We start from the raw sequence: 21,229 nt of genomic DNA, 5'->3' as shown, positions 1-21,229 counted from the left end.
TGCTTATCAGTTTTGTTTATCAATTTTTTATTCAACCACTAAATTTATAAAACATTAAATAACCAACAAATATTCAACCATTAAATCGTAATCGACCACATTTTGCTTATCTATAATACTTTTGTATTTTTGTCAAACAACACTTCAACAATTTATTTAATTTTGCTGTTCGTGTTTAAAAATTACACAGATGCTTTATAAATTTTCCTTAAGATTTTTTTATTCGATAACTAAATTTATACAACATTATAAATATGTTAAGAATACTTAATTCTAATGCATAAGTATAATATTAACTAAACTAATTAAAATAAATTAGTTCAAATTAAATACATTTACATATATTATGTTTTTCGTGTGATAGTAAAAAATTCAAGTTAAAACCTAGCCATGTTAACTATAATTTTATTTTAGAGGTGTTCTTTCGTTTAACATTAAAAAATAATCAAACATATAGCAACTTCGCGCTGCGTGGAGTGTTTATTGGGACGCTCCGTGGAGTGTTCATTAGGACACTCCGCTCTGCGTGGAGTGTCGAGCACTCCGCGCAGCATAGAGTGCTCCACAAATACACTCCGCGCTACGCGGAGTGATTGCCCGAAGTGCCTCAGACAACAATTATTAAAAAAAATAAAATATTTTGATTAAATTTTTACAACATTAAATACATTAAGAACATTTAATTCTTAGTACAATATTAATTATATAAATTCAAAAAAAATTATATTAAAATTAAATTTGCATTTATACGTTCCAAACACTCCACGCTACCCGAAGTGCTTCAGACAACAATATATTAAAAAAATATTTGATTAAATTTTTACGACATTAAATATATTAAAAACACTTAATTCCAAGTACAATATTAATTATATCAATTGAAATAAAACTATATTAAAATTAAATTTGCATTTACACGTTCCAACTACCAATATGTACTCACCAACATCTATAAAGTATAAAAACTATCTACCCACATTTAACCATTTAACTATTCTCTTTTTAACAAACACATTAAATACATTAAGACCACGTAATTGCAATGCATAAATACAATATAATTTAAATCAATTAAAATTAACTGGATTAAAATTAAATTTACATTTACATTACAGTTGTCTCTAATGCCTATTTACCAATATTTATCTACAAATGTCTATCTACATTCAAAAGTATATCAAAATATGTATCTCCGTTCAAAACATTATAAAAAATTTGTCTACCACATTCAACCAATAATTTTTTTTCCAATTAATCACATACAACCATACACATTTCAATTACTAACATTTACTCATCAATATTTATTTACTAATGTCCACCTACGAACATTAAAAACGCTGTCTACCACATTTACTCATTCAATTATTCAATTATTCTTTTTTTGGCAACTACCACATACATCCACTTAAATACTGCAACTACCAACATTTACTTACCAAATATCTATATACTCACGCCTATCCCTAACGTTTAAAATAGTATATAAAAACTATCTACCCATGTTCAACCATTTAAGTATTCTGCTTTTCACAAGCATTTCATTTCTAGATTTGTTAAGCGTCCAAAACTGAAGTTCGCCACCATAGCAGCCGCGTAATCAATAGCTGAAAAAGGTAATCTTTACAAAAATGTCCGATGAAAATAAATTTAGAACTTATTTATCATATAAGAAATATGTACTTTAGCCAATATATTACATTGAAGAAATTATGCAACACGAAAAATGATTTTTATAGAATACTCAAATCTTTTCCAATTGAAACTTCACTAACAAAAAAATGTCTTGCAAAAGCTATGAAACAAATGATAAGCCAATTTCGCAAACTTTAAAATCAGTGAATTAGTTTTGTACTTTTGAATTAGTTGACTGCTTTTGGAGTGCAATACTAAACAATAAATTTCCTAGCAAGAATATGTCAACTAAGAATAGTTTGTTACTTTAGAAACTTAAGAAGTTTCAATGTATCATCTGTCATCTTGTGCGAACCATCTTTATATTTTTGTAAAATTACATTTTAGAGCTTCGACTACACAAATACATCTTCGCTCAATGACTGAATTTATAAAACATTAAATAAAAAACAAAATAAAATTTCAACCATTAAATACGTACTCTATTACTTTTGCTAATGTATAACAATTTATTCAATTTTATAGATTCTTTCTATCTTTATAAATTTTATTTACCAATTAGTAATTTTTTATGCAATGAATAAATATATACAATTTTGAATACAATAAAAAAACTTCGTTCCAATGCACAAATACTTAATTAAATGAAGAGGAAATTATCTAAATAGTCAACTTTTTCCTTTGTATTTACAAAAATGTCCCTTTTTTTTTTGACATTGCAAGAATGTCAATTTTAGACAATTCTAGACATATTTGGCCTTAAAGCTAAATTTAAATACCCAACATATCCTAATGAAATTTTGATTTGACCAATCAAACAAATCGTACAAAATTATGCAAGATTGTCAGAGGAAATTGAATTATTCAAGAAAAATATAAAACGAAAATGTAAGCTCCAATCAATCCCATTCGAAGAAGAAAATTCCAGTCAAGGAAAGGAGGAGAAAACTAAATCCCTAAAATTTAGCCTTTTCTCTCGTGAAATAGATGACCGTCGGTGAACCCAGTATGCCTTGAACGAAAGGAAGAGAAAACGAAATCCCTAAATCTCTAAAACTCACTCCTCGCTATGACGAAAGTGACCACTGACAGCCACCCAAAATGCCGTGAAAGAAAGGAAGAGAAAGTGAAATCCCTAAATCCCTAAAAGTCGCTCCTCTCTGTGACGAAATCCACCACTGCTGGTGAACTCCTCTCCCTCACCGAAAATGAAATCCCAAAAACTGTAAAACACATTTCTCAAACGACGTCAGAAGTTGAAAGTGCAATCTTCTCACTGCTTTGGTCTCTAGGTGTCGGCCACCGACTGCCCAGCACTACCCCTACGTAAGTTAATCTGATTTCTGTGGTTACGTTTGTTGTCTTTGCCTTTTTTGAAAAGGATTTATTGGGTTTTCATTTTGGTATTTATTTGTGTGTGTTTTTAGATGTGTTTGTTTATGGGTGTATGGTTTTTGTGGATTGGAGGTGGAGACGAAAATTGAAATTGATTATAGGCGATGTCCACCATCATTCACTCCACCGCCAAGCAAGATTTTTGTCCGTTGCAGTAATATGTTCAGGTAAGTGATTTGTTTGTCTTTGCATATTGTTATTTGGAAAAAATAGGAAGTTCTTCTACATTGTTGAGTTAGGAATGTAAATTGATGTTTTCGGAAGAAACATGGCTCTTGAGACTGATTTTTTTACCTATGTTTATTATCGTAGAAGGTGATTATAATAGTGATGATAATGTGGTTGTTGCTGAGAAAGATGGTATACATGAGTTGAGCAAATCCTCGAATTGTAAACCTGCAACGAATATATGTGTTGTACGGCATCACAAGCGCTACTACACTAGTCTCACCATTTGATTTGGTAAGTGAACTTTGTTCATCAATGAAATTTCAATTTTGTATGGTTCTATTAATCAAGTTTGAAGGTGCCGGTGTACTAGTATGTAGTTTTTTTATTGCTGTTATGTAATTGTCGTTCCAATTCTTATTTTAGTACGATGTGTGAGTTTGAATATGTGATCTTAAATTATGAAGTGAATCAATTGAAATTATAACATTTAGTTGCAAAGATAGGTGAAGGATGTTTGTTTATGTTTGTATTCCACTTGTGAATGCTAAAAGAATATGTTGCAATGATGTATGAAATAATTGCAGATCTTGGTGAATATTCATGTGATTGTGCATGTGTTCGTAACTTCTATGATCCTTTATTCATTCATCCATGGCCTGTGAGGAATAATATTGTTTCAAATTATACATTTCTTAGTGAAAATACATTTTAAATATAGAAGTCCACTCGATTTAAATCGAGAACGTGCAACTGGAATCACTAATTTTGTCCAACTTTCCTTAAGTTGATACTCATCACTTAAAAAGAAGAAAATTGAGAAGATGAAGAAAATTTGAAACTATGAGAGAGAGAGAGACAGAGAGAGAGAGAGAGATTTTTAGTTTTCCTGGAGAACAGAATGCAACCATTCGATTTCACTTCCCTAATTAATCAGCCAAAGGTTGAGTACAATAGAAACACCATAATGTCTCCGGATCCAACGATATAGAAGGTGACACATGGTAGCATTTCAACAAATCCATTTATTTAGAAAAACCGTGTTTCCAAGATGTGCAACTTCAATTGAAAATGCGAGTTTAGTTGACAAAATCAATTAATCAATTTAACGTATATTAACAATCTCAACCTTGGTACAATAGTCCCAATTCACAGTGCAATAGGTTATGCCTTGGTCAACATCATTTCCTCATGATCAACAAGAATTAATATTGAACAAACTCAAGCAATCCAAGAATTTATATTACTCAAAGGCAACACTTCCTTACCAATATCTACACGATGAAATGAGGAGAAATCTTTTTGAATTTAATGATCATCTGTGAAATAAGATCTCTAATAATGAAATCTAATATCAACATGTTTAGATGTATTATATACAACATGATTTCTACTAATTAAATAAATAACAATTAGACTTTCAGAATACAGAAGAACTTCTTTATCTATAAAACCAAATTCGTGCAACTTCCTTAACCAAACACCCTTTTTTATTGCACCAATAACATCAATATACTATGTCTCAATTGAAGACAAAGCAACAATTTTCTATAGTTGAGATTTTCAAGTATTACAAAAATTACAAAGAGAATACATATATGTAGAAGTAGATTTTCTATTATCTCTATTACATGCATATTATGAATCAACTTTGCTGCTTGTGCATCACGATTTACTGACATGGATTTTGTGGGAATTAGAAAAACAAAAGCTGAAATGTATCCTCTTATACAAAAGCAAAGTTATCCTTTTAGCAATAGCTACTTTCAGTCCCATATTTTATAATTACGGATGCAGCGGTTTATGTATATTGTCAAAGACTTAATAACCCACTGAACTTTATCTTGTTTTATTAGGTATCTTGCAATGTTGGCATATTTTATTTGAGTTCTTGTTGAGTCTATTTGAAATGCACCACGACTGGCTATCAACCACAAAATATAGAGCATGTTTACAATTCAGTTTACATGCTAAGTTTGATTACTGTCAGAAGAAGAAAAAAAGAATATACGTACAACATATATTAAATCTGTACAAAACTTAATTTTTAACTTACAATATTTATATATGCCTACTTTTGATGAAGTTCCACGTCTGATGTTTAAAACTTACCTAATGAAGTGAACTGCTTATTTTTGAATACATTATTAACTTATTAAAGTTAAATCTCAAGAGAAATGAATATGATTGATACCCAATTCTAAACCTATTGCCATGGCTAATTAATATGATTAATGAAATTAGTAATTTAAAATTGTTTAATAAATTAAATTTGAAATGTTTTCTTGTTCCTTAATCTATACGGCAAAAAGACTTCCAGTCCACGAAGTTATTAAGAAGATTAATGGTAATCCTTGTGATGGCAAAGTGGACAATTAATTCTGGTATGTACACAATTGTCGCGTCTAGACCAAAACAATAAATCTACTTTTCTTCATTGTATTTTCTTTATGGAGATGCCTGACTGACCTCATTAGATTTAAATTGAGTGGTTTAAAGTCCATTACACGTAATTTAATTATAACTAGAGAAGACTAAATCGCTTTCAAATGAGCTTACAATCCTTATCTACAAATTTCTAGGTGAACTTTGCGATAATGAGGATATTTGGACCTTTTCTATGTGTAGTAATGTTATTCGTTAGTGGTATTATAGCACTAAAGAAAGACAAAAAAATTGAAAGAAAAATTACAATTACGAGTAGATCGATTCCAACATTTTTAAGGAGTAAGACATTTGAAAGCACTTCTTGTAATAGAACACGCCAACCACAAAATGCACCACGACCGTTTAACTTCTTGTTAAGTGTGTTTTACGTGCACCACGACTCGCTATCAAGCACGTTTAAGAGGATAGCAATATTCGAAATAGTCTTAGCATTGGAACTTCAAAAGTTCATGAGAAATGAAGTGCTCTCTATGTTAGTCTTGTTTTCGGATTCTAGTATGGAATTAGAGTTTATATACACTACTCATGTCCTAGCTAATGTTTCTACACATGTTGGCTAGGATTATCATCTTCGGGTAATATAAATCAAGTGCGATTGTACGCCATTTGCGCTTGTTAGCTGACTAATACATATAGTTACTGTACGTAACTTGATTAATTTATGTATCACTGTTCAATCTCTTCTGCCTTCATTTGCTTGCCTCAAGCAAGAAGAGAAAGTAAAACAATATTGACAGTGGGATACTTCTAATTATTTTGATGTAGGTTTTGGAAATGATATAACTTGAACTTCATACGACAAGTCTATTTGCGGTTGCACATATTTTATGGCTCTTTTGGAATGCCAAGCTTAAAGATTGTCATGGTGCTATTTTAGTCCGCTATGCTTGAATTTTAGTTTGATCTATAAGAGAAAATTTTGGGGATTGAACAGGATAAGGGATTTGACTATTATAAATTAGCTTTAATATTACTTTTGGTTATACTTGATATACACTTTCAGTTTATAATGCTTAATAATTAAAATATTTGGAGATTGGTATTCAAGAAATGTGGCAATTTGAATGTATGCTCCTCTTCAATACGTTTTTATGCGCAATATTTGTTTCTCTTGTTGCAGAACCAAACTTTGTGGAGTGTCGAGGAAGAAAAGAGACGTATCTGTCCATAGCACTTTGCAACTGCTACAACTAGACGTGGTGAAAGCACTTTCTTCTCTCTTGTTTTTGTGATGTACGAATATGTATTGAACTTAGCAAGCACAAGAAATTGACAAAACAACTTGCTGCTTTGCATATCTCTTAGATTGCTTGGTAAGCAATTGCATGATTTGGTGTTTTCGATGTAGTTATAAAGGGAAAACTAGTCTTGTTTGTTGGCCTTCTACTCTAACGGTCCTTTTTTCCTTGGTTGCTTCAATGTGTTTACATTTGTACCTATTTGCATGGCGATATTGATGACATTGTAGAATTGACATCTACGTTTTCACCTTCATTGTGATTTTTGGGATGACCGGATTTTGGCATATTACATTTTGATATAGGGCACCATGCATATGTAACATCTAAGTTTTAAAGCGTTTTGTGAATTTTCGAAAGCCTGGTTTTCCGCTGTTATGTACCAAGTTTTTGTGTTGGGGCACCATGCATACGTATGCCATATTTCTGTTGAAAACTGTCGTTCCCGACATTTGGCTGCAGTTATTCTTGACAATTGGGTGAATCCCGACAGATGAACTGTCGTTCCTGACAGTTAACTGCAGGCATCCTCGACAGATGACAGATGCCACTGTCTGGCAGAGTGCAGTCATCTATCGACATAGGCTTCGATGACAGTGTCTCAACACATGACTGTGGGCACTGATGACATTGCACATGCGTTGACAAAGAACATGTCTGTCAAACATTCATATCTCATTACCGTACGTATTTTCGCACATTCAAAAAATTTTTTGGTAACATTTTTTTTTGTTGAAGATTGCATGCACAATTCACCATAATAAATGTTTACTGCAAGTTTGGGTAGATGATATGTTCTTATACGTTTCTCATATTACTTGTTCCGATTGATGTGGTTGTATGCTCTTCGACAATACACTTGTAGTTTGTAATATTCATTTGTTGTTGAATTATGGTCTGACCATTATCGTTTCATCTACAGAAATTATGGAATTTCAATTTTGGGTGCCCGAGAATGTACGGTTACCCACGCGCACCTTGTAACGGAGCAACTTGAAGTACATTAAAACGGTGATGGATAACTTGGACGACCGACTACGGGCTGACTTTCGCAACTCTTGCCTTGGTTTTCTTGCTGACGTTTCGGAGATCCAGTTTTTCGCTCAACTAATCCAGGCACTGGTGTGCCGAGGGATCCGTTGCGATAAGTCCCACGAGTTGTGGTTCAACGTACAGGGCCACCTTACCCGGTTTGGATTGCAGGAGTATGCTATCATCACTGGACTGCATGCTGGGTAATTTTTGGAGGGCGATTGGTACACAAAGGCATTGGAGAAGAGGAGGCTGAAGGAAAAGTGTTTCAAATCGCTGGAGAAGATTTCTTAAGCCCAGTTGGAGAAGAACTTTGTCTGTGCGTCGACACCCCGGGCAGATAGATACAAGCTCGGGCTTACTCTAATTGTGGAAGGAGTTATCACTGCTCCGGACAACAATGTTAGTATTGATGAGGATACGCTTTCCCTCGTGGATAACTTGGAGCTATTTTTTTCGTACCCCTAGGCCAAAGTGGGGTATAGGCATTTGTTGAAGGGATTCTAGGGTACTTGGGCACGTAAAATGAGCGGTGTAAAGATGAAGAACGAGAAGGACGTCAGTTACACAATTCATGAATTTTCGATCGCCATGCAGGTAAGAACAGCATTAAGTTTATGTGTTTTGTTTGTCAGTATTAGACCATGTCTCCACATTCTTTGGATGGATATTAATGCAAATTTTTTTTGTTTTCGTCCAGACAGATTTGGGCATATAGGCCATACCTGAACTCGACGAATGCTTCGGTGAGTGGGTGGGTGAACGATTGCCCCGACTTCTATGCTGGACCTCTACCAAACAACCGTAGCAGCGTACGTATGATGCGTTCTTTAGGGACGTATAGGTCATGGACATTTTTCATTTGCCTTTCAATTATTTTGTTTTCTTGGGAATAGTATGCAATATATTTTAACTACTCCTTCTCCCTTATTTCTACAGCTGTACATGCACGCCACACTGCATCCCACAGAGGCCGAGCGTGATTTTCCATAGATTGTTAGTTTGGTGCCATTCCCCGATCGTCCGGTGTAATTTTTGGACGACCTCGCTAGGAGTGTTGTTGGGCCACAGTTCCATGAGGTGGCACCGGCTAGTGGGGGACATGAGGGTAGCGCTGCGGGTGATGGGCATGATGACGAGTCCGGTACAGGGATAGAGGACGATGAGACATCCATGAGCGATGACCGTCAGACACCAGAGGTCAACGAGGACGATGGGTCTAAGGCTGATGAGAGTGGAGATAGCGATCGCGACACCTCCAGTGAGACCAGTGTTGGTGACATCGAGGACGACGAGGATGCCTCAGGATGACAGTCGGGTGCATTACCCACTCCAATGGTTGCCCTGTCCACATCTGGGCTGCAGGGTACACGTTGTGGACGGACTGTGACAAGGGAGGACGTGGAGGGCATGTTGTTGGACCAGCGCATCCTCTTCAAGATGAAATCGCGGACTGTGAAGCTTGAAATCATTCAGCATGTGATCGAGGAGGTTGCCAGACCGAGGGACTTCATATCTATCTTGGTGCCCCCGTCCAGTGGTATCTCCACTTCCGTTGTAGCTTCTATCATGAATGAGCCAAACATTTGGGATGACCCCCATGAAGGTATGAGTTTATGTTACTGTAACTTCCACTTACAACATGTCTGTAGAGCTATGCAATTTTTCCTATGCGTTCACTTACAAATGTATTTTTTAAATTGCCAAATTACTTAGATGTAGATGGAGGAGACATGGACCTATGCCCGGATGACGGTGGCCATCCTTCGCCTACCGAGAACTTGGAGGTGAATGGTATGTTGGTTAGTTATGTGTAACACATATTTGTATTTGATGTCATCTCATCTCGTGATATGCAACTGTATTTAATTTCACTCCTTCAATAATTTTTTTATTTTCCAACTAGACGGGGAAGGCAGCGATGAACAGAGCCCACATGATGACGTCCATGCAGAGGAGGTTGAAATGCAGGAGGTGAACGGTATGTGCGTAATTTTTGTATTTTATGTCATCTCATCTCGTGATATGTAAATGTATTCAATTTCACTCGTTGAATAATTTTTTCTTTGTTTTCGAGTAGCCGAGGAAGGCAGCGATGAACGGAGCCCACACGACGATGACCATGCAGACGAGGGTGAAATGCAGGAGGTGAACGATACGTGCGTAATTTTTTTCAACTTTTGTCATCTCATCTCGTGATATGCATATATATTCAATTTCACTCCTTCATTAATTTTTTCTTTGTCTTCCAACTAGACGGGAAAGGCGGAGACAAACTGAGCCCACAGGACGATGATCGTGCAGAGGAGGGTGACATGCAGGAGGTGAACGGTACGTGCTTAATTTTTTTCAACTTCTATGATTTGTGTTCTATTACTAATCACTTACCCCTTACGCAAATGATAATTCATATCTTGTGTTTGTCTATTTCACCCAATTTGCTTTCAACTAGACCCAGGAGAGATCGTCCCCACCCTCCCAGACGACGAGAACGAGGAAGGCCCATCGACCCATGACATCACGGAGGTGGATAGTACATGCCTATTTTCCTTGAATAATCTGATTCCATGACTATGTGGCCTCCTTCACATAGAACTATTTCACTAAAATGCTGAAATTTTTTATATGGGTACTGCCACAGAGTTTTCAGCACAGGTGACCGTACCAGAAAAGGGAGGCAATGTGGGTAACACAAATAGGCAGCGATCGACTCGTGTTTGACGTCCTACACCACCTACTCGGACTCCATACACGAGGGGAAGGGCAAAGAGGGTAAAGAAATAAGTGAGTTCAAGTTGTTTGGTAAGGTGTGTTGTAGATACGTTGTTCGTAACAAGGACATGTTTTTAATTTGGTTTGCTCAGCCATATGCTATACGTTAAACTATCTTACGTAGAGGACATATCATTTTGCGATAATAAATATTTAGTGCAAGCATGGGATGGTATTACTGGTCAATTTTTTGTGTATTCGTTGATGAAATAATGCATGTATTGTTCATGAAATATGTTACACATTAAACTGTCTTATGTAGAGTACATATCGTTTTGCGATAATAAATGCTTAGTGCAAGCATGGGATAGTATTGTCGATCTATTTTGTGTGTATGCGTTGACAAAATAATGCATGTATTGTTTATGAAATGTGAAAGGGTAGATCAACATCACAACTAAAATGAATATATCATCATTCTTATACATCCCAGTCATATGATTTGTCAAGACGAACTGACGATTTTTCCTATCAGAGTCTTCACAAAAATCTGCATACCTCCCTTTAACCTCAGTACCAAGTGTAGAGTTGACTCCTTCTGAATGTTATAGTCTGCCAATGTTCAGCCATCCTCAAGCTGTTTGCCAGCGAAGATCAGCCTCTCCTGGTCAGGTGGGATTCCCTTCTTGTCTTGAATTGTAGCTTTAACATTATCAATGGTGTCGAAGCTGTCACCTTCACGGGTTATTGTCCTCCCAGTAAGGGTTTTGACAATAATCTGCCTACCACCACCAAGCTTCAACACCAAGTGGAGTGTGGACTCCTTATGAATATTATAGTCGGCCAAACTACGGCCATCCTCAAGCTGTTTACCAGTGAAAATGAGCCTCTGTTGGTCTGGTGCGATGCCTTCCTTGTCTTGTATCTTGGCTTCACCATTATATTTATGGCATGTATTGTTTATGATATGTGAAAGGGTTGTTCGTTTTTTGGTGATTAGATCGCATGCACGTTTCCTACTCCATGGGTGAGTAAATTTTTTGGTTTTTACGTTGATTGGATGGATAGTTACGAACATTCTCTGTTGTGTCATTTCACTTTAACAGACACCTGATGCAGGTAGGCAGCAGATTCATTCGGAGGGCTGATTTTTGAGTTGATCATGTGCGTTCATCGAGGTGTGATGACGAATTTTTGCAGAATGATGAAGAGTGCAAAAAAAAATGAAGGCTAAATGCTAAATCAACAGGTGTAGTGATTAGCACCAAAAAACAGCCAAAGAGATCCAAACCTGGGTTCATGCCTGAAGGTGCAACTGTGGAGACTATTACTCCTATTCCATATGATGTGTTTAATGATCTCAAGGGGGGTTATGAGATTACTTAAATTCCATATTGGGATATGGTTAAGTGGAATGGACATTGAGAGAGGACATTTGTTTGTACTCTAATTAAATTGATGTTCATTCTACTTGGTGAAGTAGTAGTATTTTGTACTTTAATTTCATTGGAGTTGAAGGTGTTATACCTGCACAAATGAATCATTGTATGTAATTATTTTGTGTGTAATGGAGCGTGGTCGAAGGATCGAGGACAATGATTATTGTAAAATTTGCATTACCGTATTATGAATAATTCATTGTTATCTTTGCTACGTTGACCCCAACATTACAATCGATGTATGTTTATTTCAACATGCGTTTTAGCATAAATGAGCTTGTTCGTACAAATTAAAGTTTATTTGAAAAATGGCTAGTTGTGTCACCCAATGTTCATCTTTATTGGTAGGGACATTAATTTTATCAATTTTTAATGCAATTCATATGATTTAGAGTTTAAAAACTGTATTCAATTATGACTAAGGACTAAAAAAATTAAGTAAAGTACTTCCAAATTGATTGCCAATCCAGCTGCAGGAATGTTGCCATTGCAGGTCTTGCACATGGGTACAATTTACTCATAATTCTCACCTTTTATAGACTGCATTAAAGTACAGTTACACCCTTAACCATCACACCAATGGTCAATGAAGTGTTAAGTAGAAATGAAATGGTGGTTGGTTGTTAAATTGCTTTAAATGTCCTCAAATACCTCCAGTATAAAGCATGGCTTACACTCTTCAAGTGGGATATATGAGACTCTTTGTGAGGCATCTTGTAGCAGGAATGTATCACAATATTTGAAATCTGTTTCTCCATATGAAAACAATGGCATCGTCTTCAGGAAGCAATTCACCGCTGCCAGTTGAGGAGCCTTTGCCGACACCCAGTTCAACCCCGCTATGTCCCATCGTAATTTCTTCAGACGATGAGGAAGTGAGTTCCAATGGTGGTAGGAGAGCCATTACTATCGTTCCCTTTCCGAACCTAGATGAAGTTGCAAGTGATACAGGTGAGTCTTCGAGAAATGTGCTTGAATGGGTCATCCCATTTATGGATGCAGACGAAGTTGAACGTCACAAGGATGAGGGGCAAGGTCGCGTTCCATCGCCCGAGGTAATTGTCATCAGCTCGGATGATGACGGTGGGGAAGAAGGTTCAAGTGTTAGCTTCGAGTGAAGAGTCCGGCTTTGTTGCGTGTGTGGGTTTCTACATATGTATGTATAGTGCTTTTTTGTAAGGGATGGATTTTGTTACGTATACACCAACCAATTCTGTAGTATGTAGAAAACTCCCGTTGGCAAGTTATGTGTATTTTGTATTTTATTAAGTGGAGCGTTGAACAACTGTCGAGAATGGCAGGCACCATCTGTTGGGAATGACAGATGAACTATCGGGATTTACTGGAAAATTTTCTGTGTATGTAGTATGCATATTCATATAACATGTATTTTGGGTGAACATTCAACCTCATATGTACATTCAACGTACTTTGTGAACAATGCGGACAGTGTTATGCGCTAAAAATGATGTGTTCGTAATATGCATTTGAAAGGAAACATGTATAATGGTTGAACATTTCCTATTCCGTACATTGAATTTACATGTGTCAACAATGGCAACAATGTTATGCACAGCAAAATTGAATTTTGGTTCGAGGCTGTTATGCAGTACGTTGTGCCTATTTGCATACTGTAATTGTGAACATAAGAAAGAGTAATGTTTATGTGTAAGAGAATGAAAACAGTAATACAATATTTACATTGTCATATACAAACGACATCGAGGGAACACTTCACTTACAACTTCAACCACTCACGTACAAAATGTTGCTTACATAGGACGTGGTATAGTGTAGTTCGAACATGTGGTCCAGTTATAACCAAGTCCACCGTAGCGAGTGCATTTCCTAAGCCATGTGGTACACTCGTGTTTGGATCGCTTACGTCGTGTGGGTGGTCTACCTGGAGGACGACGTACACTGGGGGGCATAATAGGAGTACTTGTAATTTCGGCTGGAACAATCCAGTCCACTTCACGCAAAACAGGATATATAGCTTCTCCATAGGCACCCTTCCAGTACTCGAATGTGTAATATGATGAGCAGAGATCGTACAATGACTTACCTCTCAAGCAAGCAGCATGGGTTGCGTGAATGCACGGCATACGATTTAGTTGGAACTCACGACAAGTGCACGTGTTCTCGGAGAAGTCTACGATGTTCGTGTTGCTGGATATTCCAACTTGTGTTAAGTTATCTGTCAAGCCATGTGCTCGCAGCCTAGTACTTGCTTCAAAGATTGTCCGTAACTCATTCTCCATCGTTGGTGATAGAATGGTACTACATGCGGTTGCACTTGCTCGACGTTCATAAAACCACTCCTGCATAGTATGTCGAATGTGTTCTACTAAGCACGTGATCGGTAACGAACGGGCGTGTCTCAACATTGAGTTCAAAGATTCTGACTTGTTGTTGGTCAAAATGTTGTACTGTTGGCCAACAAATAGTGCCCATGACCAAAATAGGAAACCTGCTCGCTCCAAGTACCCGTATGCTCTAGCACTTACCCTACGAAGCTGTCCCATAAGTCTTTCAAACTCTTCAGTCCGGTAGGTTCTTGTGGCTCTTTTGAATAGAAATATTCAACTTACATTATTGTACCGCTGGATTAAATTCTTTTCCATATGCCAGACACAGGACCCGTGGTGAGCCCGAGGAAATAGGTGGGCAATGGCATTTTCAATACTATTTTTCCTGTCAGAAACAAACACCAATTCGTCCGAGTCACCTATAAGATCTTTCAAATTTGATAAAAACCACATCCACGATCTATTCGTTTTGGCATCAACGATCCCCCCATACTAACGGATAACATTCGACGTATTCACAGTGGAAATCCAGTCGCATGTATCCGGACTTTTGGAATGTGATAATAGTTCTTTGTCAATGTTAGTAATATTACCAGTACTTGTACCATGTAAGGGATCATCGAACATCTCATCTAATGGTGCAGTCCCAACATCGAAAACTGGAGTATCCACTGCATTATTGTTTGGGACACTGTGCGAAAACTCCGAGCTGCGCAGAACACTCCGCGCTGCGTGGAGTGCTCAAAGTTTACTTTTTTTGGATGTATTTTGGTAATTTGGTCGTAACTTCTGCTACGGTTATCAGAATTGCACCCATGATCCCAATTCGAAAAGCTCTTTTCGATGCGCACATCTGGACCACCAATGTCCACACTTTGCTCTGTACAAATTGTAAAGACTCTGCGCTGCGCGAAGTATGTGCGGAGCCAACACTCTACACAACACGGAGTGTTGGCTGTGCGGAGTGTTGGGGCGAAACACTCCAAGCTGTATGGAGTGCTCAAAGTTTACTTTTTTTGGGACGTATTTTTAGTAATTTGGCCATAACTTTTGCTACGATGAACAGAACCGCGCCCATGACCCCAATTCGAAAAGTTCTTTTTGACATGCACGTCCTGGCCACCAATGCCCACACTCCACTCTATGTGGAGTGCAAAGACTCCGCGCTACGTGGAGTCTATGCGGAGCCAACACTTCGAACAGCACAAAGTGTTGGGGCGAAGGAGTGCTCAATTTTTTTGGGACGTATTTTTGGTAATTTGGCCATAACTTTTGCTACGGTTATAAGAATCGTGCCCATGACCCCAATTCGAAAAGCTCTTTTCGATGCGCACATTTTGGCCACCAATGCCCACACTCTGCTCTACGTGGAGTGCGAAGACTCCACACTGTGCGGAGTGACTCTGTGCTGCGTGGAGTGAGAAAAATCTGGGTTGCGCGGAGTGTGAAGACTCTACGCTGCGTGGAGTTTGTGCAGAGCTAATACTCTGCATAGCGCGGAGTGTTGGGGAGAAATACTCCGCGCTATGCGGAGTGCTAAAAGTTGCCTTTTTTTTTGGGATGTATTTTTGGTAATTTGGCCATAACTTTTGCTACAGTTATCAGAATTATGCCCATGACCCCAATTTGAAAAGCTCTGTTCGACGCGCACGTCTTGGCCTCAAATGCCCACACTCTCCTCTGTGTGGAGTGCAAAGACTCTGCACTGTGTGAAGTGACTCCGTCCTGTGTGGAGTGCGAAAACTCCGAGCTACGCGGAGTGCCAAGACTCCGCGTTGTGCGGAGTCTGTGAGAGCTAACACTCCGTATAGCATGGAGTGTTGGGGAGAAACACTCCGTGCTGCGCGGAGTGCTCAAAGTTGACTTTTTTTTGGATGTATTTTTGGTAATTTGGCCATAACTTTTGCTACGGTTATCAGAATCGCGCCCATGACCCCAATTTGAAAAGCTCTTTTCGACGCGCACATCCTAGCCACCAATGCCCACACTCCGCTCTGCGAGGAGTACGAAGACTCCTCACTACGCGAAGAGATTCCACATTGTGCGGAGTGCGAAGACTCCACGCTTCGTGGATTCTGTGCAGAGCCAACACTCCACATAGCGCGGAGAGTTGGGGTGAAACACTCCGCGCTGCGCGGAGTGCTCAAAGTTTACTTCCTTTTTTTTGTGTAATTTGGCCATTACTTTTGCTACGGTTATCAAAATCGCGCCCATGACCCCAATTCGGAAAGCTCTTTTTGACGCGCAGGTCTTAGCCTCTGATGCCCACATTGCGCTCGGTGCAGAGTGCGAAAACTCCGAGCTGCATGGAGTCTGTGCGGAGCCAACACTCCGACAGCGCGGTGTGTTGGGTCAAAACACTTCACGCTGCGCGGAGTGCTCAAAGTTTACTTTTTTTGGGTCGTATTTTTGGTAATTTGGCCATAACTTTTGCTACGGTTATCAGAATCGCACTCATGACCCCAATTCGAAAGCTCTTTTCTACTCGTACGTCCTGGCCACCAATGCCCACACTTTGCTCTGCACGAAGTGTGAAGACTCCACACTGCGTGGATTCTATACAGAGCTAACACTCCGCACAGCGCGGAGTGTTGGTGCAAAACACTCTGTACTGCACGGAGTGCTCAAAGTTTACTTCTTTTGGGGTAATTTGGCCATTAGTTTTGCTACGGTTTTCAAAATTGCGCACATGACCCCAATTCGGAAAGATCTTTTCGATGCGCACGTCTTGGCCGTCAATGCCTACACTACGCTCTGCGTGGAGTGCAAAAATTTTGAGCTGCACAGAGCGACTTCACGCTGCGCAGAGTGTGAAGAGTACGCGCAGCGTGGAGTCTGTACGGAGCCAACATTCTGATAGCACGGAGTGTTGGAGCGAAACACTCCGCGCTTTGCGGAGTGCTCATAGTTTTCATTTTTTTGGGACATATTTTGGTAATTTGGCCCTAACTTTTGCTACGGTTATCAGAATTGTACTCATGACCCCAATTCGAAAAGCTCTTTTCTACTCGCACGTCCTGGCCACCAATGCCCACACTTCGCTCTGCGTGAAGTGCGAAGACTCCGCACTGCGTGGATTCTATACAGAGCCAACACTCCGCACAGCGTGGAGTGTTGGTACAAAACACTCTGTACTGCGTGGAGTACTCAAATTTTACTTTTTTTGGGTAATTTGGGCATTAGTTTTGCTACAGTTTTCAAAATCGCGCACATGACCCCGATTCGGAAAGCTCTTTTCGACGCACACGTCTTGGCCATCAATGCCCACACTACGCTCTGTGCAGAGTGCGAAAACTTTGAGCTACGCAAAGCGACTTCACGCTGCGCGGAGTGCGAAGAGTACATGCAACGTGGAGTCTGTACGGAACCAACACTCCGACAGCACGGAGTGTTGGAGCGAAACACTCTGTGCTTTGCGGAGTGCTCATAATTTTCATTTTTTTGGGATGTATTTTGGTAATTTGGCCCTAACTTTTGCTACGATTATCAGAATCGCGCCCATGACCCCAATTCAGAAAGTTATTTTCGACGTGCACGTCCTGACCACCAGTGCTCACACTCTTCTGTGCGCGAAGTGCGAAGACTCCACACTGTGCTAAGCGACTCCACAATTTGGAGTCTATGCAGAGCCAGAGTGTTGGAGTGAAACACTCCACGCTGTGCAGAGCGCTCTAAGTTTACTTTTTTTTGGAACGTATTTTGGATAATTTGGCCATAACTTTTGCTACGGTTGTCAGAATCACGCCCATGACCCCAATTCAAAAAACCTTTTTCGACGCACACATCCTGGACACCAATGCCCACACTCTACTCTACATGGAGTGCGAAGACTCTGCGTAGAGTCGAGTGTTGGGGGGAAGGAGTGCTCAAAGTTTACTTTTTTTTGGGACGTATTTTTGGTAATTTTGCCATAACTTTTGCTACGGTTATCAGAAATGTGCCCATGACCCTAATTCGAACACACCTGTTACCACGGGTGGATTTGTCTCAGCATCAGATCTGGTAATAGTAAACACCCTAGCTGGCACTTTCTTTTGCTCCATAGGGTTTGGATTACCCGGGCATGCTCTAGCAAGATGTCCCATCTTTCCACAAACATAACATGTTCTAGTCTCTATAGGACATGCTCCAGTATGCTGTCCACCACATTTGGGACAAGATGGTTGTGTTGTTTAGGCTTATGATTGTGTTATAAACTATCATCTCGGTAAGGCTAATGTTGTAGCTGATGCATTGAGTAGGAAGTCGACATCCAGTGTTTCGAATATGATTGTAACTCAAAAATCAGAATTGATAGATTTACAAAAAATGGGTATTGAAGTTATGTCACAAGGATCTATAGAGGCTAAACTTGCTGCGTTGACACTTCAGCCAACTTTACTGAACAGAATTCAGCAAGGGCAACAGGAAGATGATTATTGTTCCAAAATAAAGAATGATATACATGATGGAAAAGCTTCAGATTTTCATATATTAGCAGATGATATCTTGTGGTTTAGAGGACGATTATATGTACCTGATACAAAAAATATCCGAGGTGATATTTTATCTGAAGCTCATATGACACTCTATTCTGTTCATCCTGGAGCTACTAAAATGTATAGAGATTTGAAGTTGCACTATTGGTGGCCGAACATGAAAAGTGAGATAGCCGAATACGTGGCACAATGTTTAACTTGTCAACAGATAAAAGCAGAACATCAAAGGCCGGCAGGAACATTACAACCATTACCTATCCCGGAATGGAAATGGGAAAGAATCACAATGGACTTTGTGGTGAAATTACCAAAAATGACTAAAGGATATGATAGTATTTGGGTTATTGTGGATAGGTTAACAAAATCAGCCCATTTCATTCCAGTTTGTTCCACTTACTCCATGGACCGATATGCTCAGCTTTATGTACAAGAAATAGTCAGACTTTATGGAGTACCACTATCTATTGTCTCAGACAGGGATTCTAAGTTTTTATCTCTCTTCTGGAGAAGCTTACATAAGGCTTTGGGAACACAATTATCTTTTAGCACAGCTTATCATCCTCAAACTGACGGGCAATCAGAAAGAACCATACAAATATTGGAAGATATGCTAAGGGCGTGTGTATTGGACTTCCAACGCCAGTGGAGTAAATTTTTACCTTTGGTAGAATTTGCATACAACAATAGTTATCAGGCTACAATTGGTATGGCTCCTTATGAAGCATTATACGGTAGAAAATGTAGATCTCCAGTTTATTGGGATGAGGTTGGAGAAAGGAAACTATTAGGTCCAGATATGGTACGTGAAATGGTTGAGGTTGTGACACAAATACGTCAACGGATGCAAACCGCTCAAAATCGACAAAAATGTTATGCAGATCAAAGAAGAAGAATATTAGAATTTACTGTGGGAGATCAAGTATTTTTAAAGATAGCACCAATGAAAGGAGTGATGCGGTTTGGAAAGAAGGGAAAACTAAGCTCGAGATATATTGGTCCATTTACTATTATTGAGAGAATCGAGAATGTTGCCTACAAACTTGACCTTCCTTCATCGATGTCTCAAGTACATAATGTGTTTCATATATCCATGCTAAGAAAATATATTGGACATCCTTCTCATGTATTGAGGAATGAACTGATGGAAATAAAACCAAATTTGACTTACAAAGAAAAGCCGATAGAGATCCTTCAACGAGAGATAAAGCAACTGAGAAGCAAGAAAATTCCATTGGTTAAGATATTTTGGCGGAATCAGTCAACAGAAGAGGCCACTTGGGAAAGAGAAGACGAAATACGGATTAAATATCCTGAACTTTTTGGTAAGCAAATTTCGAGGACGAAATTTTTATAAGGAGGGGAGGATGTAATACCCCGAACTTCACGTTCTACATTTGGCCAATATGATTCATGCATTCCATGCTAATTACATTGTCATTTGTATCAATTTCCTGATTGCCTTCTCTTAAAACGATGCATTTGATCATCAAGGCTTTAAAATCTTAACATGGTGATAACCTTCGACTCTTCGATCTAGGTGGTGAATTTTATATTGAGCTATGATAGAAAGTTAGATTAACTAAATGTTGGAGATTGGCTTGGTAAGTAATGTAATATTTGAAAGGCCGAAAATTTGTATCAACGAAGGTTCAAGCTTTCCATTCGGCTAATCGAGGTCACCTTGAACCCTAGATAGGTAATTCACATATTTGGGACATGAGGGATGAAGTGACATTATCACAACGTAATAATATATGTCTTATACGATATTATAAATATTGAGGTGCGAATTGTTGAAATCGGTTGAGAATCGGGTAAGAAATTAAATGAACAGCTGAGGAATTAGATCTATAAAGTACTTTGGGATCTTAATACAAGTGAAATATATTGTAAGCACATCAAAATAAATGAATGACACTGGATTTACACCTGCAAGGATAGATGTAAAATCAGAATTTAATCAAAGGAGACAACACCTACTTAACATGTGACAACTTGCTACTTTAACCTCTAATTCCTTCAACCTTAAGCCTCCAACATGTCCTATAAGTCCTTAGAACTTTACACAAGATATTTATAACTCTTCTAAGTCACATATGGCTCCATGTGGTGCAAGGAAGAAGTCAAAGTTGGCTGCAAGAAGCCACCTCCTACTTGGACAGCTCATGCTAGGGGACTTTTCACTTTAATATATAATTGCTTCAACCTTAAGGCATAAATTTCGTGTCTAATCCCCAAGGACTTAATATAGGATGAATATATATCTTAAATATCATAAATGGACACAAAAATAATGGTAGAAAAGTCAAGTATTGCAGCCAAGATGACAGCTCCAGCTTAGTGACTCACCTTGATTGCTTGAGGTGGCTGCAGCC

The 21,229-nt window shown here is 38.5% G+C and overlaps 1 protein-coding gene across 1 annotated transcript; it reads right to left on the bottom strand.

The window, feature by feature from the left end:
- Positions 1 to 13,839: 13,839 nt before the first annotated feature.
- LOC111406668 lies at positions 13,840 to 14,829 on the bottom strand. Its single transcript, XM_023036055.1, has 2 exons — positions 14,659 to 14,829; positions 13,840 to 14,583 (listed from the first exon to the last, which is right to left on the bottom strand). Exons 1-2 carry the CDS (start codon positions 14,827 to 14,829, stop codon positions 13,840 to 13,842), a joined length of 915 nt encoding a protein of 304 aa, XP_022891823.1.
- Between the last annotated feature and the right edge of the window lie 6,400 nt (positions 14,830 to 21,229).

The sequence above is a fragment of the Olea europaea genome, chromosome 12 (assembly GCF_002742605.1).
Source record: "Olea europaea var. sylvestris chromosome 12, O_europaea_v1, whole genome shotgun sequence".
NCBI lineage: Eukaryota > Viridiplantae > Streptophyta > Magnoliopsida > Lamiales > Oleaceae > Olea > Olea europaea.
The sequence above is the reverse complement of the archived record's forward strand: the minus strand, read 5'-3'. Positions and strand labels throughout refer to the sequence as shown.